This window comes from Mus musculus, chromosome 4, assembly GCF_000001635.26.
Source record: "Mus musculus strain C57BL/6J chromosome 4, GRCm38.p6 C57BL/6J".
Classification (NCBI taxonomy): domain Eukaryota; kingdom Metazoa; phylum Chordata; class Mammalia; order Rodentia; family Muridae; genus Mus; species Mus musculus.
In genome coordinates this window covers 98979989-99002905 of record NC_000070.6, presented here as the reverse complement: position 1 = coordinate 99002905, position 22917 = coordinate 98979989, and the positions used below count along the sequence as shown (strand labels likewise).

The 22917-nt window shown below is 39.5% G+C and overlaps 1 protein-coding gene across 14 annotated transcripts in view; it reads left to right on the top strand.

Moving 5' to 3' along the window:
* Dock7 (dedicator of cytokinesis 7) overlaps positions 1 to 22917 on the top strand; it is a 194295-nt gene that overhangs the window by 128048 nt on the left and 43330 nt on the right. For 6 of the 14 annotated variants that reach the window (XR_001784187.2, XM_006503310.4, XM_006503309.4 and 3 more), the window contains 9 exons: positions 1704 to 1873; positions 9170 to 9259; positions 10448 to 10537; positions 10855 to 10890; positions 11447 to 11542; positions 13549 to 13689; positions 13790 to 13903; positions 15412 to 15582; positions 18077 to 18216. Coding sequence is in view for 12 of the 14 variants with exons in the window: in XM_006503310.4 (XP_006503373.1) it covers positions 1704 to 1873; positions 9170 to 9259; positions 10448 to 10537; positions 10855 to 10890; positions 11447 to 11542; positions 13549 to 13689; positions 13790 to 13903; positions 15412 to 15582; positions 18077 to 18216 (1048 nt within the window). In the remaining 2 variants the exon portion in view is untranslated. Of the gene's footprint in view, positions 1 to 1703; positions 1874 to 9169; positions 9260 to 10447; positions 10538 to 10854; positions 10891 to 11446; positions 11543 to 13548; positions 13690 to 13789; positions 13904 to 15411; positions 15583 to 18076; positions 18217 to 22917 lie in introns of those variants that run through there. The other 8 variants (NM_001290636.1, NM_001369286.1, NM_026082.5 and 5 more) reach the window with 5 other exon arrangements.

Here is a 22917-nt window from a genome sequence, read left to right as displayed (position 1 = left end):
CTCCCGGGTACTGGTTAGTTCATATTGTTGTTCCACCTATAGGGTTGCAGTTCCCTATAGCTCCTTGGGTAATTTCTCTAGCTCCTCCATTAGGGGCCGTGTGACCCATCCAATAGCTGACTGTGATCATCCACTTCTGTGTTTGCTAGGCCCCGGCATAGTCTCACAAGAGAGAGCTATAACTGGGTCCTTTCAGCGAAATCTTGCTAGTGTATGCAATGGTGTCAGCATTTGGAAGCTGATTATGGGATGGATCCCTGCATATGGCAGTCACTAGATGGTCCATCCTTTCGTCACAGCTCCAAATTTTGTCTCTGTAACTCCTTCTATGGGTGTTTTGTTCCCATTTCTAAGAAAGGGTATGTACACTAATTTCTATTAACCTTAAAAAGGTCTATAGTAATATAAAAATTGGTTGTCTCGAAAAATTCCAATTTCTTCATGACCAGTAAAATAACTTAAGCTTTCTGAATATTAAAGCCTTAAGTCGTTTCTTGTCTTTTGTATAATGTTGGTGATAGTGGTGTTTGTGAGGGATAGCTGAGTCTCCACTTAGTTTGTTAATTATTGAGCTTTGGAAACTGCTTACCTGTTTGCTGTACAAGCAATCACACATCTCTAGTGATGATAGTACGTGCCCCTTTGCAGCCATTGGCAACATTACTGGTTAAGCTTTAGCCTAGAATTTCTTTTCTTTGCTGTGAAAAGAGGAAAAAATGGGTCTTCTATCCTGCCCCATGATTTACTGTGTGGACTTTAGGCTTTCTAACTTGAGACTCTGAGCTTGGGAGTGATAGAGGTACATCCGGAGCACAGCGCTCAGTATGCGTCTCCATCTGCCTTTTTGTTTAGTTCAGTCATAAGATTTCACACGTTTGACATGTAACCCTTTTCCTGCCCTGACCTAAAAAACGCATACACGTTAATTAGCTGCAGATTTGTATCATCTTCAATAAGACATTGTAAAATATTCTACAATTCAAAGACATAGATAGAGCTGGGGAGATGGCTTATTCTGTAGAATGATTATCATACAACCATGAAGACCTGAGTTTGATTTCAAAACCAATCATAAGAAGCCAAACATGTTCATAGAATATACATGTATACACACATGCACAGAAAAGATGCATATAATGAATATAATTGCTGGCTATTTTTGCTTTTATAAATAGTATTGTATTCAGCTTGATTGTATTCAGACAAAGGGATTCTTTGTTTCACTTAAGAAGATAGAGAAATTAAAAACATACTTTCATTTAAGTGATGTTGGTAATGAACTGGATGCCCCTGTCGTGACCATATATCAAGGGGCAGAGCAGAAAGTGTGAGCAAAACGGGAACAGAAGCGGTAGCAGCTGCCACATTTTGTGTCCAAGACACAACTATGTTGAATAAAGGTGGTGTTTGTGTGTTTCTTATTTGTTTTATTTTTTATTGTTCATGAAATATTGAAACATTTAAGACAATGATTTTTACTTATGATCCATATGGTTTGTGTCAACTGCTATAAAGTAGAACTTCACATAGCTGTCAATGGATCTTGAGTGATTTTACTTCTAATTATTTCTTTTAAAAAAAAAGAATATTTGTTAATTTTCATTTAGAAACTAAAACAATTTATAATTTTTGTGGAATTTTGTAAAGTGGTTATTTTTAGGGGTCCTCTCTTACTAATTATGTGCTCTTTATTGCAACTCTAGGTCCCGGGGGTTTGGGAGGATCAGTGCATTATGCCACAATGGCTAGGTCTGCAGTGAGACCTGCGAGCCTTAACTTAAATCGGTCTCGAAGCCTTAGCAACAGTAACCCAGATATATCTGGGACTCCCACATCACCAGATGATGAAGTTCGGTCAATCATTGGCAGTAAGGTAAACCGAGGACATGCTATCCACTTATGAGAGTTATTGAAGTATTTGATTTATTCTTAATTTTAAGATGTATTTAAGTTCAAAGTAAGTATGAATTTTTTTATTTTACTTGAGTTAGAAAAAAGCAAAATATTCCTATTTTGTCAGTAAATACCTTACACATTTCTATTAAATATGTTTGCTGTTATAAACTGGTCTATACATTGTGCATTTAAAAAATAAATGTGCTAAATTTTAAAATTTGTTCATGATAAATCATCACATATAACTTGTCTGATATGTCATGTGAAAATTTGTTAGATTGGTTCTATAGCGTGGGAGGGACCTGTGCTACTGATGTGTATAAGAGATGTGCTTGCAGTGATTTCCTGGGTGAGCGCCTCCTTCAGGAGAGCATGCAGAGTAGTTCCTGGCCTTGGTTGGTAAGAGAGTTACATTGCCTATGACCCTGGGTGAACTGCACTAGGACTAGAGAGTGTGATTATTTAACCATGCTTAGTAATTAACCTAGACAAGAGAGGGGCCAAGTAGGATAAGACCCACCAACACTTTACTCAGAGCCTCCATTATTATCACACCAAAAAGATTCAGGAAATTACTTTTCTACATTTACAATACAAAGATATCTCTGAATTTAATCTTAGGAAAAGTACTGAGATTTTTTTAACCTTATTTTTGTCCTCAATTTTTTGTTGTTGTTTAGTAGAGGGAAGTACTTAGCAGTAGTGTACTACAGAGTTTATAGTCAGTAGAGTGAATTCTGTTCGAGAACTACAAGGACTTGTTGTCCAGAGCTAGATAGCTATTTCTCGAGATTCTACCTTACAAATATCTCTTAATTTCTATACATTGTGCCTTGTTTAACAATTATTCTTTTTATATTTCTTATATAACAAAGATTTAGAATAAGGAAGTCTATATTAATTGGTATTCATTTTGCTTTTTAAGAAAATCACTAAGTGAAACATAGTAACAACTTGTCCAAATATATATGAAATTAGTATACACGTGTATATGTAGGTGTTTATACTAATTTCTTTTTTTTTTTTTTTATGTCATCACAGCATGTCTTAATTAAGTTTTCTTTCTTTGAGACACTGTCTCATTATGTAGCCCAGGGTAGCTTTGAACTCCTGGTCCTCTTGCTTCAGCCTCCCATGTGCTGTGATAACAGGTATGTGCTGCCAACTGAGATCTAATTAAGCTTTATTTTAAGTAGTTTTACATTTTTCATTTTCATTGAAAAATTGGTACGTTACTTTCATATTTTTCCTTAATGTTAATAACATACTTTTATCTTATAAAAATGTAAGGAGTCAAAATTTTTGTATGCCTATTCTTAATTTATTCTTACTTCATTGTCTAGGTTATGACGCCATATCTCCTTCCTTTAGAGGTGACATCTTTTGTCTTAATCGTGATCTTCCCATGAGTCTTCCCTCAGGACCAGTCACTTAGCCTTTATGGTTTCACTTCATGCATTTTGTCATCCTTATTTCTTTGTAGTGTCCCAACTCTGGGAGTTTGCTTTCCTTTTCAGCTTCCACTCACTTAGTCTTGTTTTCCTCAGGAGGAAAGAGGGAGGAGTTTCCAAATGTTCTGTCTTCCTCCTTGTCATCATAACTAGTCAGAACCAGTCATGTGTTCTTGTCACAATCAAACCTCAATATCTCTTTTTTTTCTCAAACTTAAAACCATCCTTAGAAACAATGGACTGGCTCTTCTGTGTCCTGAAAATGGCAGCTAGCCTCACCTGAAGTCCCCCGTGCTCCAGGCAGGCAGACATTCCGTGTGCCTTTCACTATTTCATTCTGCCATAGGTTATTGCCACAGACCACCTAATACCTTCTCCTTCTTAATCTTGACCACTGTGTCCTCCAGCTTTTGTCTTCTGCTTAAGGGAGATGTGAGGTTCCCTTTGCTTACAGTCTATTGCGTCTGCTTGTCTGTGAGTCTCCTCCTTTTTTCCGCCTACTCAGGATTCCCACTCTAGGAGTTCTTTGATCTCTTGTCCTGAATGATCAGTTCCCTCCTATATACTGAATCATTTTCATTCACAGACAGACAGACAGACAGATAGACAGACAGACAGACATGTTAGTTCTCACTTTAGAAATTCTCCCTGGTGTTCATGCTGCTACTTTGTACACTATTTTCTGATATTGGGGGGTGGGGGTGGGGGAGGGAGTGTATCCTAGAACCAGTGCTGGGATTAAAGGAATGTGCCATCATGCCAGCTCTGCTGTCTCTTAAAGTAGAGCCCATTATACTTTGTGTCTTGGTTCGTTTACTTTGTAAACCTTGTATCTTCAGTTCTTTTACTCTTGCTGTCTTTTAAACTTAGCTTTCCTGCTATCTCCCATCCAAACTGCACTTGTTAAAATTACAGTTGTTCTCCACTGTGCTAAATCCAATAGTTGTGTGTCCAAACTTGGATTTTAAAATTATTTCTTTCATCTTAACTTACGTTTTTATGTGTCTTTGTGTATGGTATGTGCAAGTGAGTGAAGATGCCTCTGGTAAGAACATCAAATGCTCTGTGGCTGAAGTTGCAGGCACTGTGAGCTGTCTGACTGAGAACCCAGCACAGAGCCTGTGCAAGGGCAGCCCCTGCTCTGAGCCTCCGGTCCAGTCCTGCCAGGATCTTTGACACAAATTCTTGGTTCAATTTGCTTGGCTTCTGAGACTCTATATTGTATTAGTGTTGTTCTTCAGAGTTTACTGTTGCTGTCTTTTCATGTTCTTCTAACTAAGTTCCTTTTCTGATAATCTCTTACTTTGGAAGCCTAGTGTTTTTTTATTGAGCGCGTTTATAAATGCTAGGTTAATCACCCCTCAACTTACTTTTCAGTACAGATCTCTCGCAAGAATTCCACTTACCTGTTTTCCTAAGTCCTTTTTCACATTGCACAAATGTTAAATGGAGAGCCTCGGGGTTTTCTATTTAGTTGAGTTTCTTTTTTCTTTTCTTTATTCCCTGGCGCCCACCCCGCCCCGTGCTGGAGATTGAACCGAAGGCTTTTCATGCCTTCTTACCATCTCTGCCATCCTAGTATAAGATGGCAGTGTGTCTCTCTGAATTAATGTGCTGCACTTGAGCTCTTACCCTGCTGTTACTCTACCTTCTGTTCACAGCATGAGGTCTAGGGTGTTGCTTTACAAGTTAAGATACACAAGAGAAGTGGAGTCAATTTTTATCATGTCTCAGCACGCTCCTCCTGCGACTACTCTCTGAGACCATTTAGGATTTTACTTAGAGGACCTCCTTCTAGTGAGGTCTGCCTAAGGTTCTTGTTAAATTCTTGTTAACCAGTGTTTTAGTCTCTTTTCTTTGCTCTGAAAAAATGTCACTACACAAGCAACTAGAAGAAGGAAGCACTGTCATTAGTTCACACTTGCAGGTTATGTCAAGGAGGTCACAGTGATAGGAGTGACAGGACCCTGGCCACCTCGTCTCTTTAAGAAGGAAGCAGAGAAGGAGGACAGCATGCAGGTCTCAGTTCAGTCTCCATTTTATACAGTTCAGGGTCTTCTGCCCAGAGAATGGCCCTGCCTACAATTCATAAAAGTCTCCACATATCAATTAGCACAGTCAACACAACCCCACAGATGTGCCCAGAAAGCCATCTCTAGGTGGTTCTAGATTCTGTCACGTAGACAATTAATACCAATCTTCATAGTCCACCCATTGCCAGTTGACACCCAGACAAATCACTTTTAAACCTTATCCTACTACCCTTTGACCCTTTAGGCTGTGACCAAGTTATAATATAAAATGCATTCACTCCAGCTTTTTTTTTAATTAGGTATTTTCCTCGTTTACATTTTCAATGCTATCCCAAAGGTCCCCCATGCCCACCCCCCCAACCCCCTACCCACCCACTCCCCCTTTTTGGCCCTGGCGTTCCCCTGTACTGGGGCATATAAAGTTTGCAAGTCCAATGGGCCTCTCTTTGCAGTGATGGCCGACTAGGCCATCTTTTGATACATATGCAGCTAGAGACAAGAGCTCCGGGATACTGCTTAGTTCATATTGTTGTTCCACCTATAGGGTTGCAGTTCCCATTAGCTCCTTGGGTACTTTCTCTAGCTCCTCCATTGGGGGCCGTGTGACCCATCCATTAGCTGACTGTGATCATCCACTTTAAAAATCCTCACAGTAATTAACAGTTTCTCCACTTCAAAATTCCACATAGCAGGTTAAATAACTCCCACATATAATGACACAGAAAAAAATACTCCCATCCCCAAATGGAAAAACTGGGATATAGCAAGAAAGAATCACACCAACGCAAAACCAGAATCAAAAAGAGCAGCCACCAAATCCTGCGGCTCCGTGTCTGGCATCTGAACTTGTGATTTAGTCAGTTGGGTTCCAAAAGGCTTGAGTAACACTTGCCCTCCATCTCTGGGGCCCTTGGAACTCTTAGAATCTCTTAGGCTAGATTCTTCTATGCCCACAACTCTTGACTCACAGTTTTGACATCGCTAATATCTTGAGGTCTTCATTGAAATGTAGGCTCTACCTTCGTGGATTTGCACAGGGGCCTCATAGGGCCTCCTCCAAGGACCGCAACCTATCATACATTGCTTGGCCTCAGTTGCTTTCCATGGCCCTCTCAGTCCCTCAAGTTTCATGCCTTGAAAAACATGGTCAGGGAGATGACCTCAAGATGTAGCCTGGGTTCCTTGGGATATCGCTGTCTCAGCTTCAGTGTACTGACCCCAGGGAGACATTTTCCTAGGCAATTGGTTTTGAGAATTGGATCCCTCAACTTAAGGATTATTCTTTAAGTGAATTTGGATCCTCACAAGTTGGAGCCTCTTAGAAGTACAGTGTTGCCTACAGTGTTGTCTCAGTGCTGCACAGGTTTCTCTTTAGTAGTGCTGATCTCTTTAATGGCTGCTTTCTTATCAGCAGGTGACTGTTCCTATCTTGACATTTCCTGTGTCATACAAATTAATTAGTCCATTAGCTTTAGATTTAACTTTATTCCTGTTCTCAGGACACAGGCAATATGAAACCAGATTCTTGAGCAAAATACCCATGAATGCCCCCCCAGTTCCGATCTTGACAGAGTCATAGGCCAAGCTGCCAGTTTCTGCATGTCTTGTAGAATTTGTACCCCACCCCAGGGTAGCTCATTAAGCTCTGCTTCCACTCCTCAAAGGTTTGTCTACCTACAAGGTAAGACAAAATAATAGTATTGGTATTAGGCAAACACACACACACACACACAAACATACACACACACACACACAACTGGCTACATTTTACCTTTTCTTTTTTTCTTAAACAGCTAGAAAGTTGTTACATTAGTATCTTTTGGTAATGAATTTGTTTAAGGACTGATGGTAGGTAGGTAGGTAGGTAGGTAGGTAGGTAGGTAGGTAGGTAGGTAGGTAGATGTACACACACACGCACATATGCATATATATATATTCAATTTTATAACACTTGAGTTATGAAAGTTATTTACCTAACAAACTAATCGACCACATACTGTCTTTAGCTTTTTTGTTTGTTTTCTGTTTTAGAGACAGAGGAGCAGGTGATTTTCTGTGTAGCCCTGGCTTACTTTACTTAGCCTTTGACGTGTAATTACAACTATTCAAACATCAGTGTTGTGTTTATGAAGTATAAATGGCAGCAAACTGATAATTTATTCTGATATTAATTTCCATAAACATTATTTTAAAAAGAAAATTTTAAACAAGGTTATAATACATTTGTACAAGCAGTATACTCTTACTCATTACAAATCAATTCATTCAAATACAAAATTTTAATCTCTGGAATATTTTTGTATAAACTACTTTTGGTGTCTGTCACCTTCAAGGCATTACCCTTCGACCCTCCTTAAACCATGATGAAGGCTATCGTTATTATTTATGCTTTGTAGATAAGAAAATGAATAAAAAGTCATTTATTTTAGATTTCTAAATTAGCAAGCAGAAAAGTCTGTATGAACCTTATCTCCCATCTTAGGCAGTCAGTGAAGGAAAATGGATAATTATATTAATATTAGTTACTTCAGTTGTTCTGTGTTTGAGGAGAAAAAAAAAAAAAAGAAGAAGAAAAGAAAATATTCTCCCTAAAGTCAGAACTCGAAGCAGTGGTTAGTTTCCTTTCAGAAACTTCTCTTGAGATACTAAAAAATGTGTTGATGTGTAGGCCTTCCCCTCACTGACTCTCACTGACCCGTTTCATGGTGGGCCGGGGCCGCTTCATTGCTATTGCTGCTGGGGATCTTTCCGAGGGCCCGCTGTCTGAATAGACCTAGTGGTCAGTGTGCCAGCATGGCTTCCTTTCCAAGCAGTCTTAGCTTTGGTAGTTTCTGGCTCTAGTACATTCGAGGCTTTAGTATTTTTAATCTGGTTGCTTTGGGTTGTCTTTGCTATCCTTGCCCCCATTACAACTTGCTCCAACTCCATTTAGCCGGTTCTCTCCCCTTAGGTGAGTTTGAAATCTGGAAGTTGGGGGATAGAGAACAGAATATGAATTTTATAAAGCAACTTTACATGATTCTAATAATCTTAGGCTTGGGAAATTGAAGTCAGGCCTCAGCTGACTTCATCAGAAATCAGTAATCTCTTCCAGTAACTTGCCGGTATATTCTTTAATGATAACTAACATATTAAAATTTAATGAGAGTGATGATAAAAACACAATTCCTAGAGAGAGACATAATGTTTTTCTTATATATTTATATGAGATAGAACCCATATTTGTAAATGACCAATATTAATAAAAAGAAATATAATTTCACATTTACTGTTGTTATTAGGAAGGGACAAATTTAGCTATTCTTTTATATAATGTTTTCCCTCATGTTTTTTATTTTCTAAAAGAAAATGAAAGAGGAAAGGTCAACAGAATTGTGGAGTTCTCACTGCAGAGGAGCGGTCAGCTAGTAAGAGTGCAGTGAACTTAAGGTCTTCTAGCAGAGTGCTTATTTTCTTCCTCCAAGACTCACTTCAGTTAAGAGTTTGTACCATATTTAGGAAGCTTTTTGAGGGTAATGCTGTAGAAATTTCTGTGGTTTGTACTTTAAGGCAATCACTTTACATTGAAATGACCTTTAAGTACTTTTCTTTTTTTTAATGTTGTGCTATATGATAAGATGATGTGGATGACCTAACCCTCTCTATGGACCTGAGATCTTTCGGGTTGCTTTAACAGTACTAATGAAGACCATGTTTGCATTGGGAGTTCTGCGTTTCTCTAAGGATAATTCATAGCATGCACCATGTAACATTTCTCTCCTTTCCAACTGCTCTCTGTTATGTGCTTAGGGTTTAGATCGCTCCAATTCCTGGGTTAACACTGGTCCAAAAGCTGCCCCATGGGGATCCAACCCCAGTCCAAGTGCAGAATCAACACAGGTGGTGTTTGCATTATAGGTTTCTTTGTTGGCTGCTGCCGTTCCCCTTTAGAACATTGCCTTTTAGTACATGCTGTGGTTTCAGTGGCTTGCTTTTATTTAATCATTATAAGTGTGTATTTTTACCTAGCACATTCCCCAACTACTTTGCATGAACCCACCAGTTGCACCAGTAATGCTCTCCTCTTGTTTATCTGTCTCCTCCTGCCTCCTTTTTACACATCATATCAGTGTCTTTGTGCTGCTGTTTATGCGCTGAGAGCTTTATAGCAGGTTCTTCAGGGCTTGTACCTCTTTAGTAGGAAATTTTTATGTAGAAAATATCGAACAGTTTTCCATTTAATTGAAACTAAATCTAAATATATCATTTCCTGTAGCCTTTATTACCTTCGCTTTTTCATGATTACCAAATAGAAAGATTGGTAGTAAATCTAAGTTAAATATAAATAAATATGAAGTGTACAGTACGTATGCTATAAGGATAAATGCTGGTGGAAAACCTGTTTAATTTGTAATGTGTTGCAAAGTATGAAATTTATTATAATTATGACATATTTTAAGACTAGTTGCTTGATAACTAACTGCATGATGCATCAAAATATACTTCTTATCTGTGTATTGGCTTTGAAGAAAAATTTTCTAATTCCTAAAAAAGAATCCAGTTCTCCATTTAAAATTTAAATTGTATTATATATAGTTTATGGCAAACTTAAATGTTTTTAATAGAAAAAAATAAAGTTTCTAAATTCCCATTTAAGATTATAACTGATTTATATTATGCACAGTTTATGACAAACTTAATTGGTATATTTTTAATAAAAAGGTAATGTTTTGAAAGTTTTCATTTCCCTTATTGAGTACAAAATTCTTGATTTCTATTTTTTTATCAGACAGCAGTTGAGAAGTATGTTTTTGCTTTTTATATGTTTTTGCTAGATATGTGCATGTATAGATTACACAGGTAAGTTTCATTCTTTGCAGCACTCTCTGTATCATAATCACTAAGGTAGTTAATCCTTTAAAAAAAAAAAAAAAAAAAAGAAGCAGTTTCCATACTGCTTTTAATGCAGCTTAAAATAACGCAATGCAATCAGAAATAGCCTAAATGTTTGAAACTGAGCGTAGCCCGTGACTCGAGCCCCACAGCAGTGTTAATGTTCTCTCGCCATTCGTTCACCTTCACCCATAGGCTATGGATCGAAGTTGTAATCGTATGTCTTCGCACACAGAGACGTCAAGTTTCTTACAAACATTAACGGGACGCTTACCAACTAAAAAGGTAGATTCATAAGAAGACAGAGGGGGAAAGTAATTCCAACATTTAAAAACTTAGAGTTTCCTCATACAACCAGTGTGAGATACTTAAATAATTTTGTTGTGTCTAAAACTACATTTGAACAAACAGTGCTGGTCTGGAGCCTCTGGGCCATGCCACTGCTGTTCAGGGTTTGTTTTCATTAAGAAAATGTTTCTAGTCTTGGAATTGATTGTAGAATATACTAATTCAAATAAGATCATAAAATTTTAATACCAGAAAAATATATGATCTCTTAATTCTGTTTCTGTAACTACTTCTGTTTTGTTTTAAATCTCCAGGGAAAGGAAGATGAGTTAGAAAAGTTATCACTCTTAGTAAGCGATGCTGACTTGCTCTTGTGCACAGCCCTGTCAGGCCTTTCATAGCAATCTGTGCTACTTTGCAAGTGCTTTGTATACATATCCATTATCAGAAAGTTTCTGCTTTTTAAAAATACATCTTAAACACTTGGAACTTAGTAGCATATAGAAAAGTTTAAATTTGTAATGGTATTTCCTAAATTGTACCAGCAAACTTGATAAATATATGTTCAAATATATACTTAAAATACAGACAAAATCGAATTTGTAGTTGTGAGGTTTTGATTTAGTTTTTCATTTGCAAGTGCAATTTAGGAAGTTGTTTCCTGCCTGTCCTTTTAAAATTACATTTTACTCCAAGATAACATGTAATTTTTCAGCTTTGAACATACCACACTGTGTTCATGCATAAATAGTCGTTTCGTTAATGGGTGTGTCCATGACATCATCCAGTGTTCGTGTGCCCTGTTGAGCTTCGTCCCATTGCGCCTTCATTTGTCCCTGTGTTGTCATTTGGTTTGTGTCATCAGCAGGGCTGGCTTGGTAGTAATGGTGATTTCTCTCTGGATAGCTTTTTCACGAGGAGCTGGCTTTGCAGTGGGTCGTTTGCAGTGGCAGCGTTCGGGAGTCGGCTTTGCAGCAAGCCTGGTTCTTTTTTGAGTTGATGGTAAGCAAACTGAACGTGTTCTCTAATACTTTCTAACTCATAAGCAATTGTGTATTAGCTCATTTTTCTTTTATTTTTGAAATTACATCCCCATGTTTGCCCTCAAGCATAATTATACATATTTGCTTCTAAATATAGGCCATGGGTACCAACACAATATAGGTAAAATCCAAGTATGTGAGGTTCGTTTCATCTCTGCTTTTGATTTTGTCTTGTTCTTCTTGACTATACAAGAAACCTGTGACAGTCTGTGCTAATCTGTGCAAGTCAATAACGTCAGTGTTATAGATGTTGTAACAATTAATTAGAGCTTTATAAATATATCCTGTTATTATTATAGGTGAACAGTACACATGGAAATGCAATTACAGTCAATTTGAGAAACCCTTTTGCATACTTCAATAATGATATACAAACTGATTAATTTTTGTTCATGTCATATAAAACATGGCTATACTTATATACATGCAGACCTCTTAATGAAGCAAAGCAGTAAGTGCTTATCTGGTGACTATTCAGGCCTGTTACTGAGGTCGTGAGAGGTTAAGTGACATTTTAGTATATACATCCTGTAGGTAGCAGGACTATAACTCAAGTCCTAACATTCTGGCCCTAGCGATCTTCCTCTAGTTTTCTCCCTTAGGACTAGACAGCTCAGATCATGGGATCATTTTATTTCAACAAAAATAATATTTAATAAATAAGGAGCCAAACAAAAGCCAAAACAAAGAAATGAGGACAGGGGGAGAGAGGGAGGAATGGAGGGGAGGGAGAGGGACGGAGGGAGCGAAGAGAGAAGGAAGTTAAAGGGTCTTTTAGAATACAGCATACATAGCATACAGCTCAGTAGCACTGACTGTTGCCTGGATTTGAGATACAAAGCATTTTTCTCTATAGGTTTACTAATCTACAGAATAGGTAAACCTGGGAATATGTGTGTCCAAAAGTTCATTTTCTCTTAGAATATCAATATCAAATTTATAACTCACATACTTTTATTGTAAGATAGGAATTGGCAATTTGGGCTGTAACAAAAGTCTTCCATGTGTGTTCAGATTTCTTAAATGTGAGTCCAGAGATGACAGTTGAAGAGTTGGCTGTAGCTGGGCTTGGTGGCATGCCCCTCTCATCCCAGGGCCTTTTAGCAAGAAGCCTGGATTCTGGGAGTTGTAGTGCACACCCCAGTGGCAGGCAGGCACATCTCTTGAGTTTGAAGCCAGTTGAGACAGCATAGGAATTCCTGGCTAGCCAGAGCTATGTGATGAGACCCTGTTTAAAACGTAGGGTGGGGTCAGGGCCCTGGGATACAGACAGGTGGTGGAGGTCTTGCCCATCATGCAATGCCCTGTGCTCATTTGTCACCTCAACAAAAGAAGATTTGATTGTGCTGCATGCTATCAGCATGTTAACTCTCTTTAAATGTAAATGCTTACATTCTTTTTTACCATTACTAGTGTTATAATGAAAATGTATCCAAAAGCATTCTGTAAGCTGAAGTCACTTAAAATGATCAACTGATACTTTATGTAATAGCTGTTGATGACTCCAGTGATGGCAGGCTTTCTAACTATCAGAGGCTTCTAAGTTAGGGCAGTGGGGTGAGAAATTGAGTGAGACTTACAATATCTGGATTAAAGTTGTTCTTACACTGTGAAGTTACGACAAAATAATTTATGTGCATAAAAGAGAAAGGTTTTATTATGTTCAACATTTCATTGGCATATAGAAAATATTTAAGGAACATTTTCAAAATATTGGGAAATCAAAAACTATTCTAGTTGACTGCAAAATTACATGGTATATTTTTAAAAATAGCCAGAGTATTTATAGCCATTATAATTTACTTAAAATTAAGCCAGGTAGTAGAACATACATGCAATCTGAAGACCTGAGAGGCTAAGACAGGAGGATTGGAAACTCATGGTTAATCTGGGTTATATTGCAATATACTGTCATAAAAATAAAGCAAAACAGCATCCCAGATGGTGGTGTGTATCCTTTTACAGGTAAAGAGCATGGTGCACCACTTGTACTTTAATGATAAGCTCGACGCTCCGAGGAAAAGTCGCTTTCCAGAACGTTTTATGGATGATATTGCTGCCCTGGTTAGCACAATTGCTGGCGATGTCGTGTCGCGGTTTCAGAAGGTGATGATGACTTCCCACAGATGTCTCTTACAGGCTGAGAGTCAACCGCTGTACCTTTTTCATCACCATCATCATTATCATTGCTTATTCTGTCTCCTAGGATACAGAAATGGTTGAGAGACTCAACACAAGCCTTGCCTTCTTTCTCAATGACCTGCTGTCAGTTATGGACAGGGGGTTTGTTTTTAGCCTCATAAAGTCCTGCTACAAACAGGTAATACATACTTGGTAGTTGAGTAACTGAAGTACTGTGGTGGCTAGTTTCAGAGCTGGAGCTCCAAGAGCACATGCTGACATGAAAATGAAGAAGCAGCCCCGAGTCCTGTGTTGTTAACACTGTGGTGGAAACGCGCAGTGTGTGCTTTATTAGGACTTCCCGTGGATCCCAGAAAGCGACTGTACCCCGCCTAGTGTGTCTTCCTGCCCATTTAAAGCTACTCAGAAGCGATGGACTGCAGCCTTTGAATGCTGTGCAGGAACAGCATTTGTGTTGAGTGCACAGTTAACTGAATTTTTCCTGTCCTTGGTATTTATTTATTAGAGAGAGGGTTTGACATAACCTAGGCCAGCTCTAAATTCAGTGTTGTAGCTGAAGGTGATCTTGATCCTGGTCTACTTCCTGCACCCTGTGCTTGTGAATGTGAGCTATTATGCCAGCTTTCCAGTGGCCCTTAAAGTAAACAGTTGGTTTTCATTACTACTATTTTTAATTAATTAATTTATTTATTTATTTACATTCCAAATGTTGCTCCCCCTTCCGGTCCCACCTCCCAGAGTCTTTCACCCCATCCCCCGCAGGTGGGAGCGCCCTCTCAGAGTTACTACTACTATTTAACATTAGAGTTTGAACTCGTCGTCAGATATTTACTGAAGTTCTTGCCTTTTGGAAAATACTTCTCTTGTTTTTGGATTGGCCCCTTTAAATGTTGTAGTCACTCCAGAGTTATCAAAGCATTGGAAAATAAAATCTCTGGGTTTCATCTCAGAATTGTTGAAGTGTTAGAATGCAGTTGAAGAGTAATGCGTATGAAGCCCTTCCTAGCTGGCCCATGGGTCAGTTTTGGAGAGCTGTTGATCAGTAATTCTAAGGGGCTGGGTACCTAGCTCAGTGGTTAAAGGCACGGGCCACTCTTCCTGAGAACCTGCTAATTCTCAACACCGACACGGCAGCTCACAACAGTCTGTAACTCCAATTCCAGGAGATCCAGTGATCTCTTCTGGCTTCCCTAGGTGCCAGGCACATACATGGTGCACAAATGTACATGCAGGCAAAACATTCATCTTCAATAAAAGAAAAAATTTTAAAGAATTCTATTTGGCAATATAATTGTTAAAATTTTGAAGGCTTGCTCAATTGGGTTGTTTTTCTTTTATAGTAATAAAAATTATCTGTGTATAAGTACTGACTCACAGATATTTTCAAAACACTATTCTTTTCCCCCAAAATTTATTTTTATTACTATTAAAACTTATTCTGGCTTATTGACACTTGCCAACCAGTGAGGTTGATTCAGGGATAACTATATCTATTAAGTCAGCTGACAGTATGTCTCCTTGAGTATCCTGTGATATAGTTGGGAAAAATAGACAATTATAAATGTATTAAAGAAATCTTTTGATGTATGCCACAGAACCCCCAAATACTGTTATTGTATTACTGTGTATTACTGTGGGAGAAAAAATCTATCAGTTGATATCTCTTCTTTACACACTGCTTCCAAGGTATCAGCAAAGCTGTATTCACTGCCAAATCCAAGTGTCCTGGTGTCCCTGAGGTTGGACTTTTTGCGAATCATCTGCAGCCATGAGCACTATGTTACATTAAACTTACCCTGCAGCTTGCTCACCCCGCCTGCATCTCCATCACCTTCTGTTTCTTCTGCAACATCTCAGGTATGCAAAGTGTGAGGACATACATATGTTTATACTTACACAAATGGGTGGAAAGCCACTAATGTGTTGTTTGATGATTAACCAGGAGTAGGCTCGCTTCTGAGTGCTTTATAAATACTAGCTCATCTAATTACCAGGATAACTCTGGGAGTTTTGTTATTATCCATATTGGATACCTCCAAATCAAAACCATAGAAAGTAAGAAGTGGTCAGGGGCGGCTGTGAGACAAGGCTTGATTCCAGAGCCAGTGTTGAGCGCTCTCTTGGGCTCCTTTCTACCTGAACTCTTTTTTTTTTTTTTTTTGATGTTTTCACAAATTGAGTTTTCTTGAAGCAGATATAGAGACCAAGTTTGGGTAAATAACTGAAAGGAAGCAAGGACACGTCAGGCTACAGCGCCAGCCTGCCAAGCTCAACCTGAATCGCTCACATACCGAAACTCAGTGTACGTTAATGGTTGCGCTTGACTTACACAGCTAGCAGTTTCTTTGAAGATTCGAAAAGATTAGGATTTTATAGTTATAGTGGTATGGAAACCAAGGTTTTCCTCCTCTCTAATAAAATGCTCCTTTCATCTTCATCATGAGTTACACAAGCTATTTGCATAGTAGCTCCTAATGTCTGAAATCAGAGTTGACTTTATGCACTTCCTAATGCTATTTCTATGGTGTGGAATGCCCAGGTGCAGTTCTCTAGGCTAAAACAGTCTTACATGCTTGTTTTTAAAAATTAAACCTTAGCCAGGCGTGGTGGCGCATGCCTTTAATCCTAGCACTTGGGAGGCAGAGGCAGCCGGATTTCTGAGTTCGAGGCCAGCCTGGTCTACAGAGTGAGTTCCAGGACAGCCAGAGCTACACAGGGTTGTCTCAAAAAAACCATAAATAAATAAATAAATAAATAAATAAATAAATAAAACCTTATTTACATAAAATGGAAAGTATTAGAGAGCCAGCTACAACTTTTCATTTCCACTCTTCAGTACGTCTCCTGGATCAACCTACTGTCACCTACCTTCAGCCTCCCTACAGGGTGCATCTAGCCTTTGCATTCTTGCTCTGTCTTCTTGTAAAGATGCGGTTATACAGGCAGAGACAAGCTAGTCGTAGATGCCTTTCCTAAAACCTCCTTACTGCATGGCGTTTCTCTATGAAATTTAATAGAATTTCTTGAGTTATCTTGTTCACTTTCTTATTTGACTGTAATTTTCATATTTAATGACTAACGTAGATATATTAGTTAGGGTTTATTGTTGAGAAGAGACATCATGGCCATGGCAACTCTCATAAAAGAAAACATTTATTTGGGGCTGGCATACAGTTTCAGGGTTATTTAGTCCATTATTGTCATGACAATGAGCATTGAAGCATGCAGGCAGACATGGTGCTGGAGAAGGAACTAAGAGTTCTACATCTTGATTTTTCAGGCAGCAGAAGGAGACTGTGTGCTACACTGGGCATAGCTTGAGCATAGAAGAACTCAAAGCACACCCCTCAGTGACACACTTCCTCCAACAAAGCCATACCTCCTAATAGTGTCACTCCCTATGAGCCAAGCATTCAAACACATGAGTCTATTGGGGCATACCTCCTATTCAAACCACCACAGTAGACATCTCCTTTGGGAGCCTGTCATAAAACCTCCTTGCTACATGGCATTTACATGTGAAATTCTTATAGAATTTCTTGAATTATCTTGTTCCCTTTCTTGTTGAACTGTGTAATTTCATATTTTAGTATCCAACATAGACATACTCTTGGAGGAGGGGCAGAAAATATTCTTTATACTTAGTTTTCTCTACAGAAATAAGAAATCTAATGTTGGAGATGTGTACACACACACACACACACACACACACACATACACATTCATATGTGGGTAGCCCTGAATGTGGAATGTATCTTGGGGGATGTAAGTGTTTTCAGGACTACAATTCCTGAAGGTTTGGTGAGAGACCATAAGATGATCCACAAATTCTAATTACAGGATATCCTCTGAAAAGTAGTGTAGGTGATATCTGAAATTTCTCTAGAAACCCTTCAGAGGGTTACTGAAATAGTAGGTGATTAAAAGAATAAAAGGCGAAAACAAACAGAAAATCTTAATATGAGAACATCAAATTTAAATTTTTTGTAAATAAATTTCAGTAATAAAATTGATAAGCTGTTTGGAAGATTGAGGCATAGGGTCGTGAGTTGAGCAGTCAGCACTTTCTGTCTGAAGTCAGAGTTGATCTTGTGCACTTCCGAGTCCTCTTCCTAAGGTCTGTAATCCCCAAGTAGAATTTCTGGACTAGGTCAGTCTTCTGTGTTTGGCAACAAATATGAAGAAATCATCATAGTGTCCCATACCCAAAGTGAGAGCAGTAACTTCTCTGTGAACTCTTCAGAGTAACGTTTGTTTGACGTAATAACACATTTCATCTGCTGCAATGCCTGCCGCAGCTGTAGGATATTTGCGGCACAGCTGTCAACAGTTGAGTTCTTACCCCCAACAGAGCTCTGGATTCTCCACCAGTGTGCAGGACCAGAAGATTGCAAACATGTTCGAATTGTCCTTACCCTTCCGCCAGCAGCATTACCTGGCAGGCCTCGTGCTGACTGAGCTTGCACTCATTCTAGACCCTGACGCTGAAGGGTGAGTATGCCTGTTTCACACTGGAGAAGTCGTTGGGGTTTCGACAGTGGGACTGATCCTGCAAAGATTTTAATTAATCCTATTCCTCTTTCTTTATTCTCCAAGTTCCATATGCTTGTTATTTCTGTACTGATTACTTTCAGGAATGGTGTTTATATTTTATTTAATCTCCTCTGAATTTGAGACTTATCAGCACAGATGGTAGTATATCATGCTTGATGCTGTAGCATTTTTCTAGTAATACAAGAAACAGTTGTGTGTATTAGTATATTGATAAAAATACAGTGGAGCTGGAGAGATGGCTCAGCAGTTAGGAGCACTGACTGCTCTTCCAGAGGTCCTGAGTTCAATTCCCAGCAACCACATGGTGGCTCATAACCATCTGCAATGGGATCCAGTGCCCTCCCCTGGTGTGCCTGAAGACAGCATATACATAAAATAAAACCTTAAAAAAATACAGTAGGCACTTTCAGTTAAGGAAAATAGGCTTAATTTTTCTTTAATTCCTTGTGAGAAAAAGTTATAATTTTCCATCCTAGTATGTAGCATTGCCTCTGGAGGCAGCTCGCCCACACCAGCTCCATGGTTCCTAACAAGTCATATTTCCAGTGTTTTTACTTAGTCAGGATGGCTTTAGTTGTCAGAAACTGAAATTTTTTCTTCATACTGGCTTTATTCATATCAGAAGAGAGGTCTTTGTATAATTCAGTCTTTAACTCACCGATTTCATCATGCTTACCGTACCTACAGGACTAGTTACCTCTACCTTGACGGCAGGATAGTTTCCACAGAGTTAGGGTCTTTTTTTCATGACTTGCAGGAGAGAGGGTGAAGGAATCCCTTTGTCCATGCAAGTGCAAATCTTTTCCTTAGGCTGATTAGAGTGAGCTAGCTATCCTGATGGACCCAGTACCCAAAGTTGTACAGGCTGCTGGGTGGATTAGGTTAGTTCTAGTCACATGACCTTACACCAGACCTGGATTGTTTGCTACCACACACATGATGATGCTATACTGTACTCTAAAGAAACTGTTGCTAAGCAGTGTCTGTTAGTGTCAGGCTTCCTCTGTTGAGGGAAGTTATGAGTTAATAAAAGGATGTCTCATTGCAGAATGTCACAAACAAACTTGCCAACTTGCCATTTGAATCAACAGGGCTGATTTAGCGGGAGTTTGATGCTGACACTGGAGACAGACAACTTCTGAGCCATAGGAGAACACAGTTTTAGTTGAATTAGAATGAAGGACTGGGAAATGCATACTGTCTAGATTTCAGAAGTGTCTTATATAATGGATATACAATTTTTGTAATAATGTTTCTTTTCCATGTCAATATTCAATTCTATTAAAATGGTGTCATATGTAATAGTATAAGGGTTATGAAGGAATTCATTACTGACTCTTGGTCTTTGGTTCTTGGAAAGATTTTTGTTGAGTCCCATGTGTCTGATGAGTGTATTCACTATCCCCTTTGTGTGCTCAGACATTGTAGCCTGTGTACTACAAATTAGAAGAGCACACCCACTTACAGCCCTAGCTTTTATGCTTGTTTTCATCCTTTTCTTGTTCTTTCCTGTGCCCACTCCATTAGCAAATTCTACAGCTCTCCAAGATATATATCCAAGTTCAATCACTTTTTCCTCAGCCTTGCTTCTCTACGGGCTATTATGCTTCTTATGTCTCTAAAATTATTTTGACAGAATAGCCTAAATAGTCTTTTTATTTAAGATTTTATTTATTTATTTATTTATTGTATATGAGTACACTATATAGTACAGATGGTTGTGAGCCTTCATGTGGTTGCTGGGAATTTCAGACCTCTGCTTGCTCCAGTCAACCTCGCTCCCTCCAGTCGGCCCCACTTGCTCTGGCCAAAGATTTGTTTATTATTATAATAGATAAGTACACTGTGGCTATCTCTAGATGCACCAGAAAAGAGCGTTAGATCTCATTTAGGGTGGTTGTGAGCACCATGTGATTGCTGGGATTTGAACTCAGTACCTTTGGAAGAACAGTCAGTGCTCTTACCCACTGAGCCATCTCGTCAGTCCTCTAAATAGTCTTTTAAGATTATCCCATGGAACCCAGGCGTGGTGACGCACACCTTTAATCCCAGCACTTGGGAGGCAGAGGCAGGCGGATTTCTGAGTTCGAGGCCAGCCTGGTCTACAAAGTGAGTTCCAGGACAGCCAGAGCTACACAGAGAAACCCTGTCTCGAGAAAAAAAAAAAAAAAAAGATTATTCCATGGGCTTGCTTAAAATTATCCTCCCTCCCATCCTGTAACTTAAATACCACTTAGAATAAAACCCAGACTTTTAATAATAGTCCTCGAAACTCTGCCTTGCTATTGTTTGTTTCTTAAATGTACCAAGTTCATTCATACATTTAGGCCGTGACACTTGCATTTTTCTATGTTCAAAGCAGTGCTTGCGTGGCCGAGGGTCTTCACATAGCCATCCTTGCTATAGTTTCTCAGGTCTTCTCTGAAGACGGGATATTCCTGTTGGGCTCTCACTGCCTGCTAACTTAGAGTCCTGTGCCTTGCTGCGGTCACTCTTAGCTATGCAGCCCTGTTTTCTCTTCTGCAAAATGCTTCCCTCACGTTTATGATAAGCTCATTAGAGTAGAAGCTAGAGAGAAGACATCTCTGTGTCCTGCTCAGTTTTGCATTCCTAGAGCTTTAGATTTGTCTGAGGTTCTCCTAGTAACTGGAGTCTCACTTGTCTAAGTGTCTAAGGTTGAGTGTAACAAGTTCATTTCTGCCTTTGAGCCTCAGGAATTGAAATGTCTTTCTAAAACCATGCATGAATGACCCTCAGGTGGTCATGTACCTGTGTTACAGTCTCACAGGACTAGACAAATGTCCTGTGCAGGATTCATTGCCGGATCCATTAAAGGAGTGCTTGTCCTTTGACTTCGTCTGATTGCTAAGTAATGAGAACCAACCCTTGATTAGCAGTAAGATGTTCTAGAATTAGCCAAAGGTGTACTTGTTACAAACTTCCTTTACAGCTGGAAAGTTGACCGTGAAACAGTCCCAGGAATTAAATGTTAATTTTGTAGGGCATAGCTTTTTGGAATATGAGAAAATTCATTTTTCTATTCTACTGTCTATAAAATGGCTAAAACCAGTGTGTATGTGTGTGTTTCTCTGACTAATGTAACCTCCTTAAGAACACACAGCAACTTAATTCAGCCAGCAAGGATGGGGTAGAAGCTGGGGCAGTACCTCAGTGGGGCATGTGTGTGCGGCATGTCCGTACGACACTCTGGACTCAGGCATCAGCACTAAGTTTTGTATTAATTATATATAATATTTTCATGTGAGTGAGTAATAAAGTGCATGAAATGGCTTCATGAAAACAGTTTAGGCAGGTTGGAGTCAGGGTGTGTCAGCTGCTGAGAGGGTTGGACTGCCTGCCCAGGCAAGAGAGTCATTGCGGTGGGAGTGGAAACAGCAGAGGCCCAGAAGCTGGACCTGGAATCCCTGTGCTCAGGCTGACTAAATGCAGCAGGACACACATTGGCGGCGGCGGCGGCGGTGGTGGCCGCAGGGCGGCAGGGTCAGGGCCTGAAAGTAGGAGAGGAGCTTGTTGGGAAGAAGGTATTCTATGAAGCATGTGTTGAAGATGTACAAGAATCAGCATGTGGACTGAGCTCTCAGGGAGCAAGCAAACACTGGGAGCAGGGGTCGGGGGTGAGGACAGAAGGGAGCCCAGCAATGTGCTTCCAACAGATTTTGAACATATGCTTTATGAATAAACCTATAATTAAAATACGATCAGCTTTCGAAATAGGAAAGGCTTGTTTGAGACAAGCATTAGGCCAGGATGATCATTGAAAGTGTTGAAGGGAGAGAGCTCACTGACAATGAGGAGAGAGCATTTTCTGGGAGAAATACATTTTCTGAGACCAAAACAAAAAACAAAAAAAGATTGTTTTGTGGGTGTCCTAGGGATTTATTGCTGTGATAAAACACCATGACCAGAGGAAGCTGGGAAGGAAAGGGTTTATTTAGCTTACACTTCCAGGTCATAATCCATCCTTAGAGGAAGTCAGGACAGAAACTCAAGCAAGGCTGGAACCTGGAGGCAGGAGCTGATGCAGAGGCCGTGGAGGATGCTCCTTACTGCCTTGCTTACCCTAACTTGCCCAGCCTACTTTCTTCCTTTTATTTTTTTTTCAAAGTTATTAAACATTTTTAATTTTTTAAATTAATTAATTTTTTTACACTCCATATTTTATCCCCCACAATCAACCCTCCAAATGTTCCACATCCCATACCTCCTCCCCTCCCCCACCCCGTCTCCACGTGGATGCCCCCTCCCCCGCCCACACACACCCCATGACCTCTAAACTCCCTGAGGCCTCCAGTCTCTTGAGGGTTAGGTGCCTCACCTCTGAATGAACACAGACCCGGCAGTCCTCTACTGTATGTGTGTTGGGAGCCTCATATCAGCTGGCATATGCTGCCAGTGTTTGAGAGATCTCAGAGGTCCAGATTAATTGAGACAGCTGGTCCTCCTACAGAATCCCTCTTCTCCACAGCTTCTGTCTATTGGTTGGGTGCAAATATCTGCATCTGACTCTTTCTGCTGCTTGTTGGGTCTTCCAGAGTGCAGTCATGCTAGGCTCCTTTATGTGAGCGCTCCATAGCCTCAGAAATAGTGTCAGGCCTTGGGACCTCCCCTTGAGCTGGA